The sequence below is a fragment of the Melospiza georgiana genome, chromosome 1, assembly GCF_028018845.1.
Source record: "Melospiza georgiana isolate bMelGeo1 chromosome 1, bMelGeo1.pri, whole genome shotgun sequence".
Classification (NCBI taxonomy): domain Eukaryota; kingdom Metazoa; phylum Chordata; class Aves; order Passeriformes; family Passerellidae; genus Melospiza; species Melospiza georgiana.
In genome coordinates this window covers 104,488,700-104,506,357 of record NC_080430.1, presented here as the reverse complement: position 1 = coordinate 104,506,357, position 17,658 = coordinate 104,488,700, and the positions used below count along the sequence as shown (strand labels likewise).

At 40.8% G+C, this 17,658-nt stretch overlaps 1 protein-coding gene across 1 annotated transcript; it reads left to right on the top strand.

Moving 5' to 3' along the window:
* Positions 1-2,274: 2,274 nt before the first annotated feature.
* LRRC30 (leucine rich repeat containing 30) lies at positions 2,275-3,303 on the top strand. The gene has a single exon (XM_058038304.1). It carries the CDS (start codon positions 2,275-2,277, stop codon positions 3,301-3,303), a length of 1,029 nt encoding a protein of 342 aa, XP_057894287.1.
* Positions 3,304-17,658: the final 14,355 nt, after the last annotated feature.

Sequence of the window (17,658 nt, the reverse complement as noted above, 5' to 3'; positions counted from 1 at the left end):
AGGCAGTGGCTACAGGGATGCTGTGCTTTCTTTTGTTTTGTTTTCATTTGTTACTAAAAGTGAGCAGCAGAAGAAAGAGCTCTGAAGTGACCATGGGGCCATGGTCACAGGTGAGAGCCCAGCCACAGGGAGCAAAGTCAGTCTCTGCAGATTCTGGCAGATTCTCTGCAGCAGATTCCTCATTTCAGAACTGAGACAAAAAGAAGGGAAATGACTAATCCTACCAATGCTCTCTAAAAAGCCTTTTTCTTCCTACTGCAGAAGCAAAATGCTATGTTCAAATCCATAGAAGCTCTCTGATAATAAGTGCATTTTTAACAGCAGCTGGGCAGAGACCCCAAAGGCAGAGATCATGAGGGGCTCATGCTTTCACCTCTCCACCCATGCGGGATGAAGTGCCACATTTTAGGGCCCCACTCAGTCTTGCCCAAGCCACTGGGTTTCCCCTTCCCCCTGAGCATCTCCTCTGCCTGCAGCATCAGGGTTGTCTCTGGCACTCTGGGCAGCATGTGGGATGCTGGTTAACAAGAACACTGAGTCAGTACGGCTGCGACGGCAATTAGTAAAACATTTGTATGTAAACTGACAAATACTGGCAAAAAGTGCTTGTGAGTGCTGTGACTCACAGGCTGCCAGCTCACTCTAACCAGATACAACTGGCCTCAGCCTTTTTCAGGCTCACCCAGGCACTCCAGAGAATGCAATATTTCAGCCTCAGCACCAGCTGGTTTTATGCCCCTCAGCCCTGTTCAAACACAGGTTTTAATTGCGTGGCTCACTCAGCTCCCCGTCTCACACTGCCCGCTGTGGCCCTGACTGGTGCAGGACCCACTCGTCAGACGCACCTGCAGGAATGCCCCCTCTCCTCCCTCTCTTCCCTCTCTTCCCAAGCAGATGCAGTTCTGTGAGGGACCCAAAGCTCAAAGTAGACTGTGTGGTGCTTAGCAGTAAGAAAAGGCTGTGGGGATTGACTCAAAGTGGTTTCTGGCGTGCCTCAACTTCCAGCTGCAGTTTTCTGCATAATCCTTTAGCATCAGTGCTAACACAAGGTTTTAAGGTGAGGATTCTCTGAAATGGGATGGAAAGGAGGGTACATTCATCACCAAATCTCTCAGAAGGCAGCAACACATCTTCATCACCATGGATTCAGTGGAGAGGAAAAGCCCTGAAAGCCTTGCACTATTTGTTGCAATTTTCACCTAGTTTGGATGATACTTGAAGTTTTTGCAGATCCTTTTTGTGGTCCCTTTGAGTTTAAACTTAGTACATACGTATTCCTCTAGCAATACAATTTCCTTTCACCAGCAGAACTCACTTCAGCTGTTGTTGGGTATTATTAAACCTCACTGCTCCTTTCCTTTTCCACCATCCCCTCTGTATTGGATCTAAATGTCATTTATAGTTCAAGCTATTTGACTGCTAGTCCTCCTGTACCCCAGAATAGCCCAGGAAGGCCTGGAAGCTCACAAGGAAAGGGACATCAAGAGGCTTCATTTTATAGAGTACAAAAGAATCAGACCCCAAAAATCTGATTGATAGATGTGAAAGTAGCACAGGACACTTAGGACAGAGTAATTTGGTTAGAACTGTGTGGTATGACTGCTCACACTTGGTGCTGTGGGTAGCAAGAAATGATCCAAGTGGGCACAGGTACTAGTGGGCAAAATGTCATTGCTGCAGTGAATTTGGCACCCTTTCTGGAAAGAAAGAGGCCAATCCTCACCGCAAAGGACATATCAAAGCTAAAACTTTTTGTGAACATTATTTTTGTTTAACTTAGCAGAAAACAAGGACTGACATAAAAAGGCTTTATCAGTGTTTTTGCAGCATGCAAAATGTTCTGGTAGACCGGTAACTACTTCAGAGAAATCAGGAACCAAAATAAAAGTGATTCTGAAAACATCCTTTAAATCTGAGCTGAAGTGATGGCTTCTTTGCTTGTTCCCTTCTTTAGCTTGCTTGTTTGGTTTTTTTTGAAATCTCTTGCTAATTGTCCTGCAGTCATGGTATGTACCAGATAGCCAAGAAAGCTGACATGGTGAAGTTATATACAGCATCCTTGTGACCTTTTTGCAGTGAAGATACATGTCTGTCCAATAAAGCCCAGGCCAAATGACAGTGACAGCTGTCTTGTGGCATTCAGTTTGAATTAAACAGGTTTGCTCACAAGTCAGGAGCAAGTGTTTCATTACAGACTGTGCACCAAGATCAGCATAAGCCCCCAAAAGTGAAACTTTCCCTCAGCAGCTATGGAAACTGTTCCGCTGGACTGAGATGCACTTCACAGGCTCCTCCCTGTCTCCTTGCTTTGACTTTCCCACCTCCTGCAGGCTGTCATCCTCTGTTGGCATTTGCATATTGCAAGGGAATAAAACCTCAGTTCTCTCAGGAGTGAACCAGAGTGTTATGGGAAGTGAGCACTCGAAGACCGAGGAGCGAAGGAACATGGTTTTCCTCAGGAAAGGCCCGAAGCTGCCTGCATGGGAAGACGCCCTTCTGGCAGGGAGAGAGCCCAAGTCACTGCTGAAGCGGGGATTGCGTTATGTCAGCTTGAGCCTCATCATGAAAGGGATGACCACCACGCCTGACTTCTTGTGGGGACTGCATGAGGTGCAGAAGCTGAACCTCTCACGCAACCAGCTGGTGGTGATTCCTCCTTCCCTGGGGAAGCTGGACAGGCTGGTAGTGCTGAACTTGGGTGGCAACTGCCTCAAGTGCCTGCCTAAGGAGATAGGGCTGCTGAGGAACCTGAAGGTCTTGTTTGTCAATATGAATTGCCTGAAAGAAGTGCCAGCAGAGCTCAGCTTGTGCAGGAAGCTGGAGGTTCTGAGCCTCTCACACAACTGCATCTCACAATTGCCTTTGAGCTTCACCGACCTGACAAATTTGAGGAAACTGAACCTCAGTAACAACCGCTTTGTGCAAATTCCCCTCTGCATTTTCGCCCTGAGAAGCTTGGACTTCTTGCACCTCGGGTCCAACAAGCTGGAAAACATCGCAGAGAGCATCCAGTATCTGGTCAACCTGCAGATCTTTATCGTGGAAAACAACAACATACGCAGCCTGCCGCGTTCCCTGTGCTACATCAGCACCCTGGAGCTGCTGAACGCCGACTACAACGCCATCCAGACGCTGCCGGATGACCTGTACCTGCTGCGCCGGCTGCGCCGCATCGCCTGGAACCCCATGGACAAAGGGCTCCACATCGCCCACAACCCCCTGGCCCGGCCCCTGCCCGAGGTCGTCGAGGGAGGCCTGGATGTCCTCTTCAACTACCTCAGGGACAAAAAGGAGCACAACTGAGCTTCCGCCCAGCTCGGGATTAAGCCTGTCATCGAGACGCAATCACATTGGAGAGCTTTCCTGCACAGGCATTTCCACTTCATAATGCTTGGATTTTGAAGGCTGTGGATGGCTTTAGTAACAGTTGGAGGAAAGCAAGTAAAGTATGATGGTCTTGATTAAGTGTGGGAAGAGCAAACTTTCTAAAAATAGCCACCTCTGTAACCTTCGCTGTTGCAGTACTTGGGGGTTTTTATAGAAAAAAAAATACAACATGGTTGTGATAAAATATTTGCTCTTCATTTGACAGAAACAAATTAAAGCAGACTGCAAATATGCAGAAATGTGTATTTGACAGTTATTAGGCTGAAGAAATATTAACATGTCAGACTTTCTCTCTGTGATTGCAATTGCATTTGTACTCCTGGCTCACTTCTTCATACACAGGTAAACCACAACGTAAACAAACACTGCTGTCCACGTGAATCTCAAGGAAAATGTTTGCTGTTGGCAGTGAATATATCCTGAGCTATATTAGCTCACAGACAATATATTGCTGGTCAGTTCAATACCACTTGTTGTTTACCCCACAGCTGTTCTCTGGCCTGTCTAAATTCCAGGTAGAGATTGCCAGTGATGAGGCAATTTGCCAGCTCTTTGGAAGGAGATCCCAAACTTCCCCAAAGCTCCTACTTCCCCTGGTGAGACAAGCAGCCCTTCACATGGAGCCTCCTAGGATGCTGACAGCAGTGCTTCTCATCAGCTGGGAGCAGCATCTGCACAAAGCCCAGAAAGGACTGTGGCTTCTTCCCTCACACAAAGGATGGAGTTGCTCATTGCTAAATGTACAACTGCTCTCCTTTCCTGTATCCCTGCAATCCAAGCTATGGAGCAACTTTACTCAGGAGGCAGAACATCTCCTCAAGGTGAAATATTTCTTTCAGAAGAAGCAGCATCAACCCAGTCATCACCTTAAGTAAGAGCTTCAGAAACAAATAGTTTTTGTTTGAAACAATATTTCTGGGATTTTCAGTATCAGCCGGTAGCATAGAAGTCAGGTCTTATGTGGTTTCTCATATTGATCTTCTGTGAATGTCCTTCATCAAAGTTTTATCTGGTAATAAAGAGGCAGTATGAGAGAGCTGTTAACAATTTATGCAACTTGGGGTTTTTTGTTCCTTCACACCAGTATAAAACAGAAGCAGCTCTGTTGAAATCTGTTGAGATAAATGCTTGTAATGGCAGTGTAAGAGAGGAATGAGACTGTAATTCTTGAGCTAATTATGAGTATTCAAAGCCGTTTTCAAAGTGATTCCTATGTCAAATCTCGGGAATCAATTGTTTTCTAAAACATAATTTGTTCAAAATTATGAAAGGCTGTGAAAACTGATCCTGCTTCTAGTGAAGTTAATGGACAATGCCTGGCTGAGGGAAAAACTCCTCAGCAGATGTAGAAGCAGCTTGATAATAGCACACATTTATGTAATTCATAGGTACATGTGAGTAAAGGCAGCACCTTTGGCTACACTGGCACTATTGGTGTGATATTGAATGCCAGCAATGAGGAATCAGTGCTCACAGAATATTCCACCCTGGGTCTGCCTGCCCTGATATTTTATGGTGGTGGATTGTTTTGTGTATGATTTGTTATCTTAATTGAGAATTTCAGTGTTAGGCCCAGAAATCACAGTCTCCAAGTGTGCAGTCAAGGACAAATCTTATGTTTCCAGCAACCATGAAACAATTTGGAAGGGTATTTTTGCTCAAGCATTAAGAAAACAAAGCAAGAAAACAAATATTTTGTGAATTTTTAAAACATAGCACTTGTTTTAAATGCAAAGGAATTTTATGTGTAGCTTTACATATATTTATTTCACCCATGCAAAATTCCAAGTATTTAATGAACAATGCAAGTAATAATATGTGATTCCATTAGCGACAAGGAATAATGCTGCAATTATTTTTAGAAATACCAACAGATAATTCTTGGAGGGGATTAGGGCCAGATTATTAACTTTCCTAAATGCCCATTTCATATCCCTAAGTCTGGCATTCACATAAACACTGCAATATTGCTTTGCAGGAAAATTAGATGCCTATGGCATTAATCACCTGAAAAGATTTTCCACATGTCAGTCCCGAGGATTATATGACACCGGATAGCCTCTGATATGATGTGACTAGAAGAGGTATGCACAGTAATTTACATGGAAGATATGAGGCTGGACTCTGTGTGTTCATTAGGATACCACTGCGAGGGTGAGAAACACCGAATGATTCAAGAAAATGATCTCCAGACAGAGGATTAAAAGGCAAATTTGACATAATCAAATGCATCTGCAAAAGCAGTTATAATATGAAGTTCAATACCAATAATTTAAAATTAAATTATTCAATTGAATAATAATGACCTTTTACTCAAGCTAATAAACCTTTGCAAGCATATGAAACACATAAAAGTGACTGCCTTTTTAAACAGAATAATAAAATTGATTGAACAAATGGTGCTTTAATGTATAATTCAGATTTTGCCATTAAGAAAATAATTTCTACTGATCTGCTTTAGTTTTTTTTTTTTCATTCCTCAGTCAAGGCACCTGCAAATACCTTTCCTGAGATACAGAAAATTATCTTCATGACTGAGGGCAGTGTTCTTCCTGTAAAAAGAGAAGACTGTATACCACTGTTACTGTATTAGAAGCATGCATGAAAGGCAAATAATGACATATATATTTGCATCTGAGTGGGAGCAAGCAAGACAGAAGAAGCAAGCAAGGGTACAGGAGGGAGATAGAATCTGTGATGTCACATGCTGGCTCTAGTTTTGAGCAGGGCATTAGAAAAGAATTGGTGGATCTCAGTGTTGTCATCTGATATTAGCTGTGCAGATGACAGGGGAAAAGGAACTGAAAGGCTGCAGGGTCTGTAGTCATATCTCATCATCTATGACAACAGTACCACTTCTGCATGTATCAAATGATACAAGTTTAATTTCATAACCTTTCAGAGGACTGAATGTGGAATATTACTCTTGTTTCTGGTAAGCACTGAAGTTTTCTCGTCCTAAGCCTCACAGCAGCATAACTTTGGATGCATCTATTATTTTTAGTGGTGGTAGTGTTCTTCCTAGGGAATGGAAAATGTGGGATCCACTCATGGAAAGAATTCTTTTCTGACACAGTGGCTTTTCTATGGCTGGCACTCAGAGAAGCTCTCAAGGTGCTTAGAGAAACTCTTGAGGTGGACAAAAGAAAGAGAAAAAAACAAGAAGAAAGTAGAAAGAATATAGTCAGGGGTCAAGTTGGTTGGGATAAATGTAATATACAATAGGGTTATAGAATTTGCTTCTCAGCTGTCATCAATCACGCTGGCTGTACATTTGGTCAGATCTGGTGAAAAGGCTCCACCTATTCTTATTTTAAATTGAAAAGAAAGCTGCATTCTGTGTAAAATTTAAAGTCTAGTCAACAAGCAAAGCCTTTGAAAACTGGAAGGCTTCAGGCTTTTGGCCTAACCAAAGTTAGTGATTCAGCCTTTGACTGAAAGAAAAAAAAAATTCTTCTGAAGTGTTGCAGAAATTCCTGACTGGAAGTTAATGCTGAAATGTCCTGTACTTACTGCTCTGAGGCTACTCCCAGCTCTGGGCCAAATTCTTAAGGCCACTTGTGACTGGTAAATTCCCAAATTTACCAGTAATTGGTAAATTAACACCACTTGTGACTGGTAAATTCCCAAATGCATTCCCTTGTCCCAGCAGCCACTTGGGGCATGTCATCTGGCCAGGAACAGCACTCCACTGCATGAGCAAAGCAGCAAGAGCAACCTACAAACACCAATTTCCAAGATGTAGAAAGTTTCCGAGATGTGGCATTTCAAAACAGTTTTCAGAGCCCAATTGAAACATCTTGAAATTCAGATTTAAAAGTTTGTGATTATTAATCTGGATGAAAAATATGTGAAATTTTTATTTCGGCCAAATTTCCAACATTTTTTCCATAATTTTTTTTTTTAATTTTCATAAAAATCTTCCTTTTTTGTCAAAATAAAGAACAGTTTCTAGTGATTTTACTATAAGAATATGCATTTTGCAGTTTAAACTTTTTGGGACATCAATGAAATAATTTCTTATTATGCTACAGGTAGCTTCAGCAAACCAGATCTTTCAGCTAATAATTTAAAATCAGTGAAGGAGGAGAAATCTAAAAAATATTAAATCAACTCTGGAGAGATAAGGACTTGTTATTTACTTCTCTAGGCCAGCACATTACTTGAAAAAACATAACACAGTATATAAGTTCTTCAGGTAGAAAAACCATTGATACTTCAGCTTATTTCTTTAAACAATGAAAAAGCCTCAAAGGTCTTTGTCACATGAGAGATGGAAAGCAAGGAGGAGGGAGGGAGGAAGGAAGGAGGGAAGGGGAAGGAGGAGAAAATTATTTGATTTCACCAAATTTCAAGGGTAAATTTGCTGCACAGCTTTCAGACAGCAGTTCCTGTGTGATTCAAGGACTGTTTTGAACTACCTGGCAGAGTTTTAATTAGTAAGCAGGAAAATAATTATGTAAAAATAAAAATATATAATAATTCAGAAAAAATTAAGAAAACATATATATTATTATGTCACAGGTTCTTCTGCCATTCTTTTATGTGGGAGCTGAAATCTTGAAGTAGTTACAGATGAAGCAAAATTCTGGGTCTAGAAGGGCTTGTATTTATATGAGAATATATACTCTTCCCATTTTATATGCAGCAAACCCCAGATTTAAGAACTCAGTAAATGTTCAAATGGGAATAAGGCTTTAGATATATTGGTACAGAGACAGACTTTAATACACACATATGGAGTAAGTCTGAAAATCCTTTTATAAAATTGCATGATCATTCCTCTGTACAAGTAAGAGGCAGAAAAATAATTATAAAAGGTGACCCGCCCTCACTGATTCCATACATTTATCTGTGGTGCACCAAGAGCCAACCAGCCTTCCAAACCCACCCCTCAGCACTGCCCAGCAGAACTGCACCATCCTGCACCAGTACAGCTGCCTGCAGCACAGGATTATTTTGCAGGCTTTAATGACAAAGCCTGAAATTTATACCTCAATGTATGTGGAGTCACATCATGCATGGCTAAAGAGGTGGTTTCCAGCAAAGCTGGAAGTGTATCAACAGCTTCAGAAAAGGTCACTGCAAATTATGCTGCCTCATAAAGTGAGCTTACCCAGGCAGAGTGAAAAGTCGACCAAAGGGCAGAGCTATATGCTTTCCTAGGGCTCAGAAGAGTTTCAGATACCATAAATTCACTGATGGAAAGCTTGCTTTTAATTTATACTTCCCAGACATTGAAAACCAAAAATTAATCCTTCAATACAACTCTCTGAGGGAAATATGCATTGCTTCATTTTCTTTCTGCTCTCCAGCCTTTGCATCATTGGCATGTTCCCAGAAGCAATGAATTGCTTTTCTCCTCCTGCAAAGGTAGCATTGTCAGGTGTGGGCATCAAAATCTATGGAGGGTTTTACCTCTTACCCTCCATACAAGGGGTGCAGAACAGAGGAGCCTGACAGGCTACACTCCATCCTGGTGACAGGATGAGTAACATACCCCAAACTGGTGTCCTGCTCACGACACCAGCTTCATGCACTTGCCTTCGAGGGATCAGGCAAGGCAGTGGTTATTCTCCAGACTCTGTTTCCATAGCTGATAGAGAGAGATGGATACAGAGAGCTCCAGGTCATCTGCAGACTAATCTAAGCATGTGAAGCAGGGTCAGTGAAGCTGTAGGGTACCAAATGCCTCCCTTTGCCTGGCCTTCCTTGCCTCTGCAGCATGTGTGCAGAGGGCAGCAAGCACCATTTCTCAGCATAGTACAACATTCAGATTTGCTGAGATGTGTCAGAGAAACAGCAACACACCTACATTGCCCTGTGACAAATGCTTTTGATGTCAGAAAATTCTTTCTCCCCAGCTATCAAAATGTTCCGCCTCAAAACAGGTGTAAGCAGGACTTGTTTAAAAGAATTCCTGTGGTTTTTTAGAAACAGCATTCAAAAATCAGCTAAAAGAAACTACCAAGTGAGTAACAGCAAAACTGTAACAGTAAAAAATTGATTCCACCTAGAAAATATGGTTAATATCATTATACTTTCCTTGCTTGTTCTCTGTCCTTTTTTTTTAACAGAATGAAAGTCTCTGTATGTATATATAGGTTTCTGTACTGGCCCATGCATGTATACATACTTTCACTGCAGGGAACAACACAGGCTATTATTGGCTCCTAAATTGTTTGTGTAAACAGAGAAGTGTCTCTGGTGTAGAGTAATCTAGTGCCCTGTGAATGGCACTGATAGGAGAGCTGAAGAATACAGAAGAATAGAACCTTCACTTTGGGAAATTCATTCAACCAGGTGTGACTTGGTTAAGATAAAGCCTTTCTACAGCTATTGCTATGCACAAGGGTCCTCTATATCTTTCACTAATGTTCTCTTTCCAGTTTGAAAACAACACTGTGAAGAATGGCATTTGTGTGCTCTGTCTACCTACAAATGAAGCCATAAAAACACCAACTTTGAGTTCAATTCATTAAATTAAATCTCTCTGAGCACGTGTGTGTGTGACTTTGTGTACATGTATGTTTGGAGGAATTTGGGAGGTCGTTACCATGCTTTACAATGTAGTATATGAAGAATATGTATGAGCCATATGAGAATATGTATGAGAAGCAGCATATTCTGCAGCAAATAAAATGCTGATAATTTAGCATCTAAACAGGACTTAAAACATATGACAGTTAATTATGTTGCTTTTGAGCTAGTTACACATTGGTTTTCCTCTGTGGTTTTTACCATTGGATATGACAAAGTTCTGTGGCATTTTTATCAATCTATGTGGGGACTTAAAATATTGAAGAATTCACATTAGGTCTTTTTTTTAATTGATCAATAATCACACAAGAAGACATATTCATTTTTTGTCACTAAAATTTTGGTGGCTCTCACAGTAAACAATTTGAAATTAGCTCTTAATCCCATAAAAGAAGAAGTTAAATTTTACGCAGCCTGCTTGTCTAAGCAAAATGTATATATCTGGATGCTTCTGGACTCCATTTTGGCTTGGATGTTTGTAGAAGGCTCAAGTGGAATCTTCACAATAAATTGTCTGGGCTGCTCCTAGAAACAGTTGATTCAAAATTTTATTTAACTTCAGAAGAACTTTTGTAGGTGATTGTTGGAAAAAAGCTGATGTATGTCTTTTAACCCCTGCCAGTCAATATCCATATTTTATTTGGATAAGCAGTCTTTACTATGAATCTACATAGCCTCTTCTTATACTGTGTAAAATCATAAAGTCAGTATCTCACAGATTTCAGGTACTACATTTTCTAGTCCCGCTTGGAGGAACAGAGATTGCCCTGGTCTAAATGATATCCCAGAGACTGGAACAGAAGGGAAATGAATGCTTAGAAGCATTCTTAGAAGTGGTGAATTTTTGGTATCACAAAGCTCATGTCAGACATAGATTTAATTTGTTTATCATTTGGCTCAAAGGTATGAAATTACAGCAGTTAAGATGTTTCATATTTCTTAGACTAGCATGCAGATATTGAAATGTATGGGTGAGAAAATTCATCCAGTGTGTCCAAATTGTCATAGTGGCCAACCTTAGGGGAGAATGTGGAAACTCACTCAGAATTCTTCCTGATATATCAGGTGTCCATTAGAGAGGCTATTTAATGTTCTTTAGCAAGGCTAATACATTGCAAAGCAGTGACATTTCAGGACTTCTCCATAAAGCTAATAGCCTTTCTCAGTAAGTAATTTTCACATTTACATCAATTTAGCACACTCTAGATTTGGATAAAGACAAGCAATGCTTTTCTCTTGCCAGTGTTGCCAGGGTGATGATCACCAAAGTGTCCCAACAGTCCTTCCTCCCCTGTACTCCCCAAACCAGCACCTGGCTATTCTGGGGAGGGACTTAGGCTTGGGTGCATATTCAACAGCAAATGCACAGCAGAAAATCCCCACAGCCGCCTTGCCACAGTTGATATAAGCAACGAAATGTTTTAAAATATCAGATAATTAATAAATACAAGGAGAACAAAGGGAAAAGGATTACAACTTTAGTGGATGTTGCCAGGCATTTCATCACTGTAGTAAGAAGCCAGGAGAATTGATGTACAGTTTCTCCTGTACTAGCTATCTGCATTTTCCCATTAATTTTGTTGCTTTTTCCTTTCATTTGTCCATTCTTTTTGATTATGCTTTCTCTTTCCTGTTGCTCCCCACTCTCCTCCATTTTTTTTTCTTTTGTTTTCTCTCTTTGTTTCTTATTAATGAGTTTCAACATTGTTAATTAAAGTTGAGTGCTTGACTGATGCCAGCTCAACTCTTCTTTTCTGGCTTTGGCATCCAGATCAAGTTAATCATTAGTAGAGGCCTCTCTTCATTAACTGCACAGAGGGATAACCAAAAAAAAAAAAAAAAAAAAAAAAAAAAAAAAGAAGGAAAAGACAAACAAAAATAATAAATGAAAAATGGAGAATGAACTTCAGGGAGCAGCAACCAATCTGAAGAGCAGAGTATACTTTGCACTTAGTGGCATTTTTCTGTGTCCCTGTACCTCCTAAATCCTCAGTTTCCATTATGATTCTAGATGGACATTATTCTTAACCAACTCCTGAAGGGCTATTGCAATGCTAAAGGCATAGGAAAGAGTCTATGCACCACCATGAAGAAAGAAGAAGTCCTGTCCTCTCTTGACATTCTCCAGAGATCCCCTTCTGTTTCCCATGAAGCCCCCTGTAAATTCACTGTCCCTGTTACTTTGGAAATGAGGAATTTTGGACCCCTGTTGTCATGTTGCTACAGAATGATTTAGAAACACATAAAACAAGAACAGATTCTGTTGTCTAGCCCCAGATTTTACCATGTGCTGTAGACAGTGAAATTTATGTCTAGTTCTCCCTCTCTGCTGTAAAAACATGCCTGCCTCCCTCCCTTTCGTGTCAGTCCTGTAAAAGGGAAGCTGCACTCTGAAGCTGGAGCAGCAATGCATAGCCACAATTACAGAGAGCAGTAACAATTATCCTTTTCACAGAGAGGTACTCACCTAAAATTCAGGGCAGGAGGAAAAAAAAGTAGAATAAAGAAAGGAAAGACAACAGGATCCAGTAAGAAGGCACCAATTTGCTTGGATGGTGTGGACTGACCTCTGTGCATGTGTGGTGTGAAGCTCAGAACTCTCCTGCCACGACTGTCAGGTGATTTTAATTTTTTTTGGGAGGAGGTCTCCTTGCAGAGACTATGAGGTATTGACCCCAGCAAAGCAGGAGCAAGGGAAAAGCTCCTGTCAGCTTCACCTCTGCTGAGAACAGTGGGGACTGTAGGTGTACAGCAGTGGAGAGGGATGGACCAGGGTACACAGTCTGTTGTGGCACAAGGTGCAGTAACAGCATAATAGTAAAAATCTATTCACTGGAAGTTCTGGAAGGAATCAGTCAGGGTGGAAAATAGAGTTGTTTGTTACTGCTGGGTGCCTGAAGGTGCATCTGGCTCCATGGAAGGTGGTGCTGCACCAGTTTTACATTTGAAGGAAGGACACAAAAACTCTTCTGCCTCTGAGGAGAACCTCCTGTTTCAAGATCCATAGAAACTTGGGGGTAGATCTGCCCTGACTGTGACAATTATTTTTAAAATATCTTCTCAGCCTGACACTACAAAATATAAATCAAACCACTGTAAAGTATCATTGAACAAATGCAGTTAGAGTTCTATTACATAAAAGCATGGAAATAATATGACTAGAAGGACATTAATACATTATACTCATTACATGGTAGTTTGATGTCAAATATATTAAATATTAAGCAAAATATAATAATCCCTCTAGTAATGTAAAAATGTTCACATTTTTAATCTAGAGATCTCACTGATGAGGCATGATTGTTCAACATCCTAGAAGGCAGCTTTCTAAATTATGCTATTCCCTGTGGCAAGTGCAGGACAGATCACAGACTTAATGGAAGGAGCATTTTCATTTTCCCTGTTGCACAATGGGATTTACATTTCAGCCCTCCAGCAAGCAGAGTTACTCATGATACCTTCTAAATTAGTACCACCTTATAAGCTGCACTCAGGGTACCTCCTAAATTAACAAGTAATACATTTAGGAATCCCTGAAAGGCTCATTATCTCCTGTCTAATATATTATTATCACTGTATATAATTTCTGACACAGTGTGCCCACGCCTTCTTCTAGTGAAAGATTCCCATAGGTTAAGTAGGGCATTGTAGAGGTCCATTTCTGGCTCCCCATTATTCCTCTACATCTACAGAGGAAATAAGGATAACTGCAAAAGAATAATTCCTCTGGCCTTTCAGTTTATGTGCTTCTGTACTTGCAGAATAACAGCAAAAGTGCTGGTCCATTATGTTATCTTTTCTATTTGATGGTTCAAAAATAAATGCTGTATTCATAACCCCATCTTCAGATGAAAGAGAGCTGTCATTCATCCCAAGGCTGGGATATCTGCTTCCATATCCCAAGCCCTCCTGGCTGTTTTAGGTACCTGCATTGCTGAAGTCACATTTGAACTGCTCATGGACCTCTGTGTTACTGCCCACGATAGCAGCAGGAAACAGCAAGGGGAGAAGAAATGCTGATATTACAGTTCCTGTTGGGAAGAAGCTGCTCATTAATATGCTCTCAGGCTGTCACACTTTGAGATGTTGGTCAAAGGTGTTTGCAAAGCTGAAAAATCAAGGAATGTTCACCTCTTCAGCCTTGTCTGCGCTAAGAATTTAACTCATTGCTGACAGAGCACAGCAGCAGCTGGAGCAGCACTCACAGAGGTTTAGCCAGGGCATGGAGGCATTGCTAACAGCTTAATACACCATTCCCAAACCTTGCCTGAGTTCCCCCTCCCCACCTGCTTTTACCCCAGAACATGCCTGTGGCACTGGGATTCAGTTGCTTCCAAAGGCTTTGTTCACTTAACATCAGTGTCAGATGTCTTCATCCCACAGAGAGGGCTGCTGGCAGCAGAAAGCTGTTCCTGGGCAAACTGGATCCCTGACGGCATCTGCTGTGACAAAGGCACCTGATCATCCACGGCTTCCAGGGGTACAGCCATTCCTCACTTCTCACACACAGCTGCCACAGCCATCCCTCACTGAAGTCCTGCTCTTCTTTCCTCCACCAGGTGTTAGGCAGTGAAAATGCTGAAATGTCTGACTTCAAATGGAATAGCCACAATTTTATTTATTTAGGGTTTATTGTGCTACCTGGAATAAATTGCATCTGTGAGCTTTTAATAATGTTTTTAACTGCAGTTAATAGGCATTGGCACAAAGGTGTCCATCACCTTCTTGGTAAAGGGCAGCCAAGGGTTTACACAATAGGAGGGTAGAGTTTCTTTCAGGCTCACAAGAAGTCATATATTGTATTTCTTCATGGAGATACCTTTCAGCTTCTCAGTGAGGTAACAAAGAAACAAATCCATCTACAGACTCCCTGTTACTTCTTTTGTGAAAGCCACCATTTCATTATAAACAATTTAACAAAGACACATTGAGCTAATTTTAACCCTATGACTTTGATGAGTTTAGTCCATTGACTTTGTGGAGGCAAATACAGAGCTGAGTCTTGTTTTTGATTAAGCTCATGAGTACAGAAAACTCTCTCAAAAATGGCCACTGTTGGACCTCAGCCAGCAGAGGCCTATAACCAAATAATGAGAACTTGTTATTACACTTTGATTATAACTGTCTGTTGGCTAATTATGCACAAAATGAGTGTCTCTTCTTTTTAATAGATAATCTTGCATCTATTTTTAAAGGACAAAGTCTCTGTTCTCCATTTTTGAAGGTCCTGCTAATCAGTTTAAATAGGGTAGATTGGATTCCGGTATGAATTTGATTTGCAACAAGAAACAGATTAACAGATTTTTCTTATCTCAATTTAAATGTTCCCCATCCATGTGAATTAGGAGTCTCAGTAAACTCTGAGTTGACTCTCACAAATTCCTAGAATTCAATTTCCGGAGCAGGAGACAGTATAGATTAGTTTGATTTCTAATAAATTTCAACCCTCCCAAGGTAGCTACTGCCAGCAGTGTCTCCTTTTTCAGAGCTGTAGTTCTTAAAATATAGGAGTTGGATACTGAGGTTAATAATTAATGTGAAGCCTCCAGATCTTATGGCTATTCCAATCTAAAGTAATCATATAAACTTCCAAGAAGCCAAAAAAAGAGTCCAAATCAGAAGAAATGCATCCTTGATGCAGTCTGTGTGTGCTAAGGCAGAGATTCAGGTACTTTAGTGATGGAACGTGTTCATTCATTACCAATAGAGACTGGGATTCATATTTTCAATCTGATTTCTATTCCTAGAATTTATGTCTCATCATACCAAACATTCCATCACAAGCTTTTCTCTTTCTGAAATTCAGATTTGGACCCTTAATTATGAAGATCAGGTCTGCAATATGAAGGATCTCTGAGTTACCACAGAGCATCTGTTGCCCCAGTATCCCACACTGACTAATTCCAGGAGTCTTGCCTCTGTGCATCGCTGATGAGTCGAGGAACAGCAGCAGAGAACATGGAGGACAGCTTGAAAGCAAATCAGCAGAAAACCAAAGTTGAACACCCCCAGCAGATCCCCTGCCTAGACCTGGTAACACAGGTAGAAAAAGAGCAGGCACCTGAGGAGTGGCCTAATGAGGAGAATTGGTAGATGCTGGAATATGCCAAGAACAGCCTTTTGCCTACAAACACTTTTGAAGCCAAGTATCCCAATATGGGGGATTTTTTTAATAGGGCCTATTAAATCAGCACCTCCCAGGCTAATGATGTTAGACTATCCCTCCTGCAAAACATCCTTAAAAAATAGGTTAAATATCCAGAAGGAGGTCATATGTAAGGGAATCCTTTAATCAAAAAACCATTTCTGATTTGTCCTGGATATGTTTTTGGGGAAGTCTTTAAAAAAGTAAGAGTGTTGAATAAAGACTAAAATTATTAGATACATAAAATTAATATGTGGATTATAGAATTAAATCCACCACAATTGTACATCGAGTGGCTACACCTGTATTTTATGAGTTCTATCAGGTTCAATATTTAGAAATGGGTTTTGAGAGCTATGATGGAAGGCATTATAAAAAATTCATAATATTGATTAGACTTTCCTGTTATAATTGCTTCTGATAATATAATGTATAAAGGCATTCAGAGATGTAATGAACACTGTGAAAAGGACTGTGTATAAAAACATGGATTGAAACTGACACCAGATTTGCACAAGTAGCAGAAAGCCCTTTTACAAGGTGACATAAATCCATCATAGGAAAGAGATTGGCCAGCAGTTGTTTGGTTGCTTACACATGCACAGTGCCTGACACAAGCTCACTGACAGACAGCTTTAGAGTGGACTGATCTTTCAAAAGTGCCTGAGCACAGGGTCCTGCCACTCTGAGAGAGAGACAGCCTTTTGTTTGTTTATTTTTTAACAGGGAATGTCTCTAGCAACAGTAGTCCAGAAATGTTTTTCAGGAGGCCTGTAGACACAGTTAGGTGCTGGGCCAGAGGGAAGGCTGGATTTCATCTTGCCCTCCTCAGCTCAGTGCTACATGGGGGCTCTCAGATTTGCTGCCGTCTCTGCAGCAGAGCAGGAGGAGGCTGAAATCATTTGGCTTTCAGAGGGGACTACGCAGCAGATGGCACTGTTGCTTTAGCAGTCCTGCATCAGTTTCTTTTCCCCTTTGTAGGAAGTCTCGGGTACAATTTTCCTTCCAACTCTCTCTTTCTGGGGGAATTTTACCCTGTCTTTTTGTAACCAATTCCATCCACACTCAAGTATGACGCTTCTGTGCCAGGATCCCTCAGTGTGAGCAGCCCTGCTTTCACCCCACTTGTTGTTTGCCACTACAACAACTCCTAGCATTTGCTTTGTGTAGGGAAAACTTTGCTTTTGCATAATAATTTATTCCCATTGGTTCCCATGCATGCCCAATTTAATTAGTTTGTTACATTTCAGTAGTGTTTTTTCTCAGACATTAATAGCATCTTGGGGAAGCTGAGCACGTTTCAGCCATGTCTTTACACTTGGAGCACACATGGACTTTTATCTCTTTCATAACTTTATCTCAGTGATTTTTTTTTTTGGTTTGGTTTTTCATGCAAGGTGCCTTGAGGTTTATCTCCATTAATTTTAAAATTTTTATGTCAAGCAATTTTTTAAAAGGCTAATACTTCTGTGTTTTCCTTACCTCCTTGTAACATGTCATTTAGATGTTAAATTAGTTTAGACTTTCCTAGCTGTGTTTTAATTAGAGAGATACTTGTTTATTTACCACTAACTGCATATGCATGA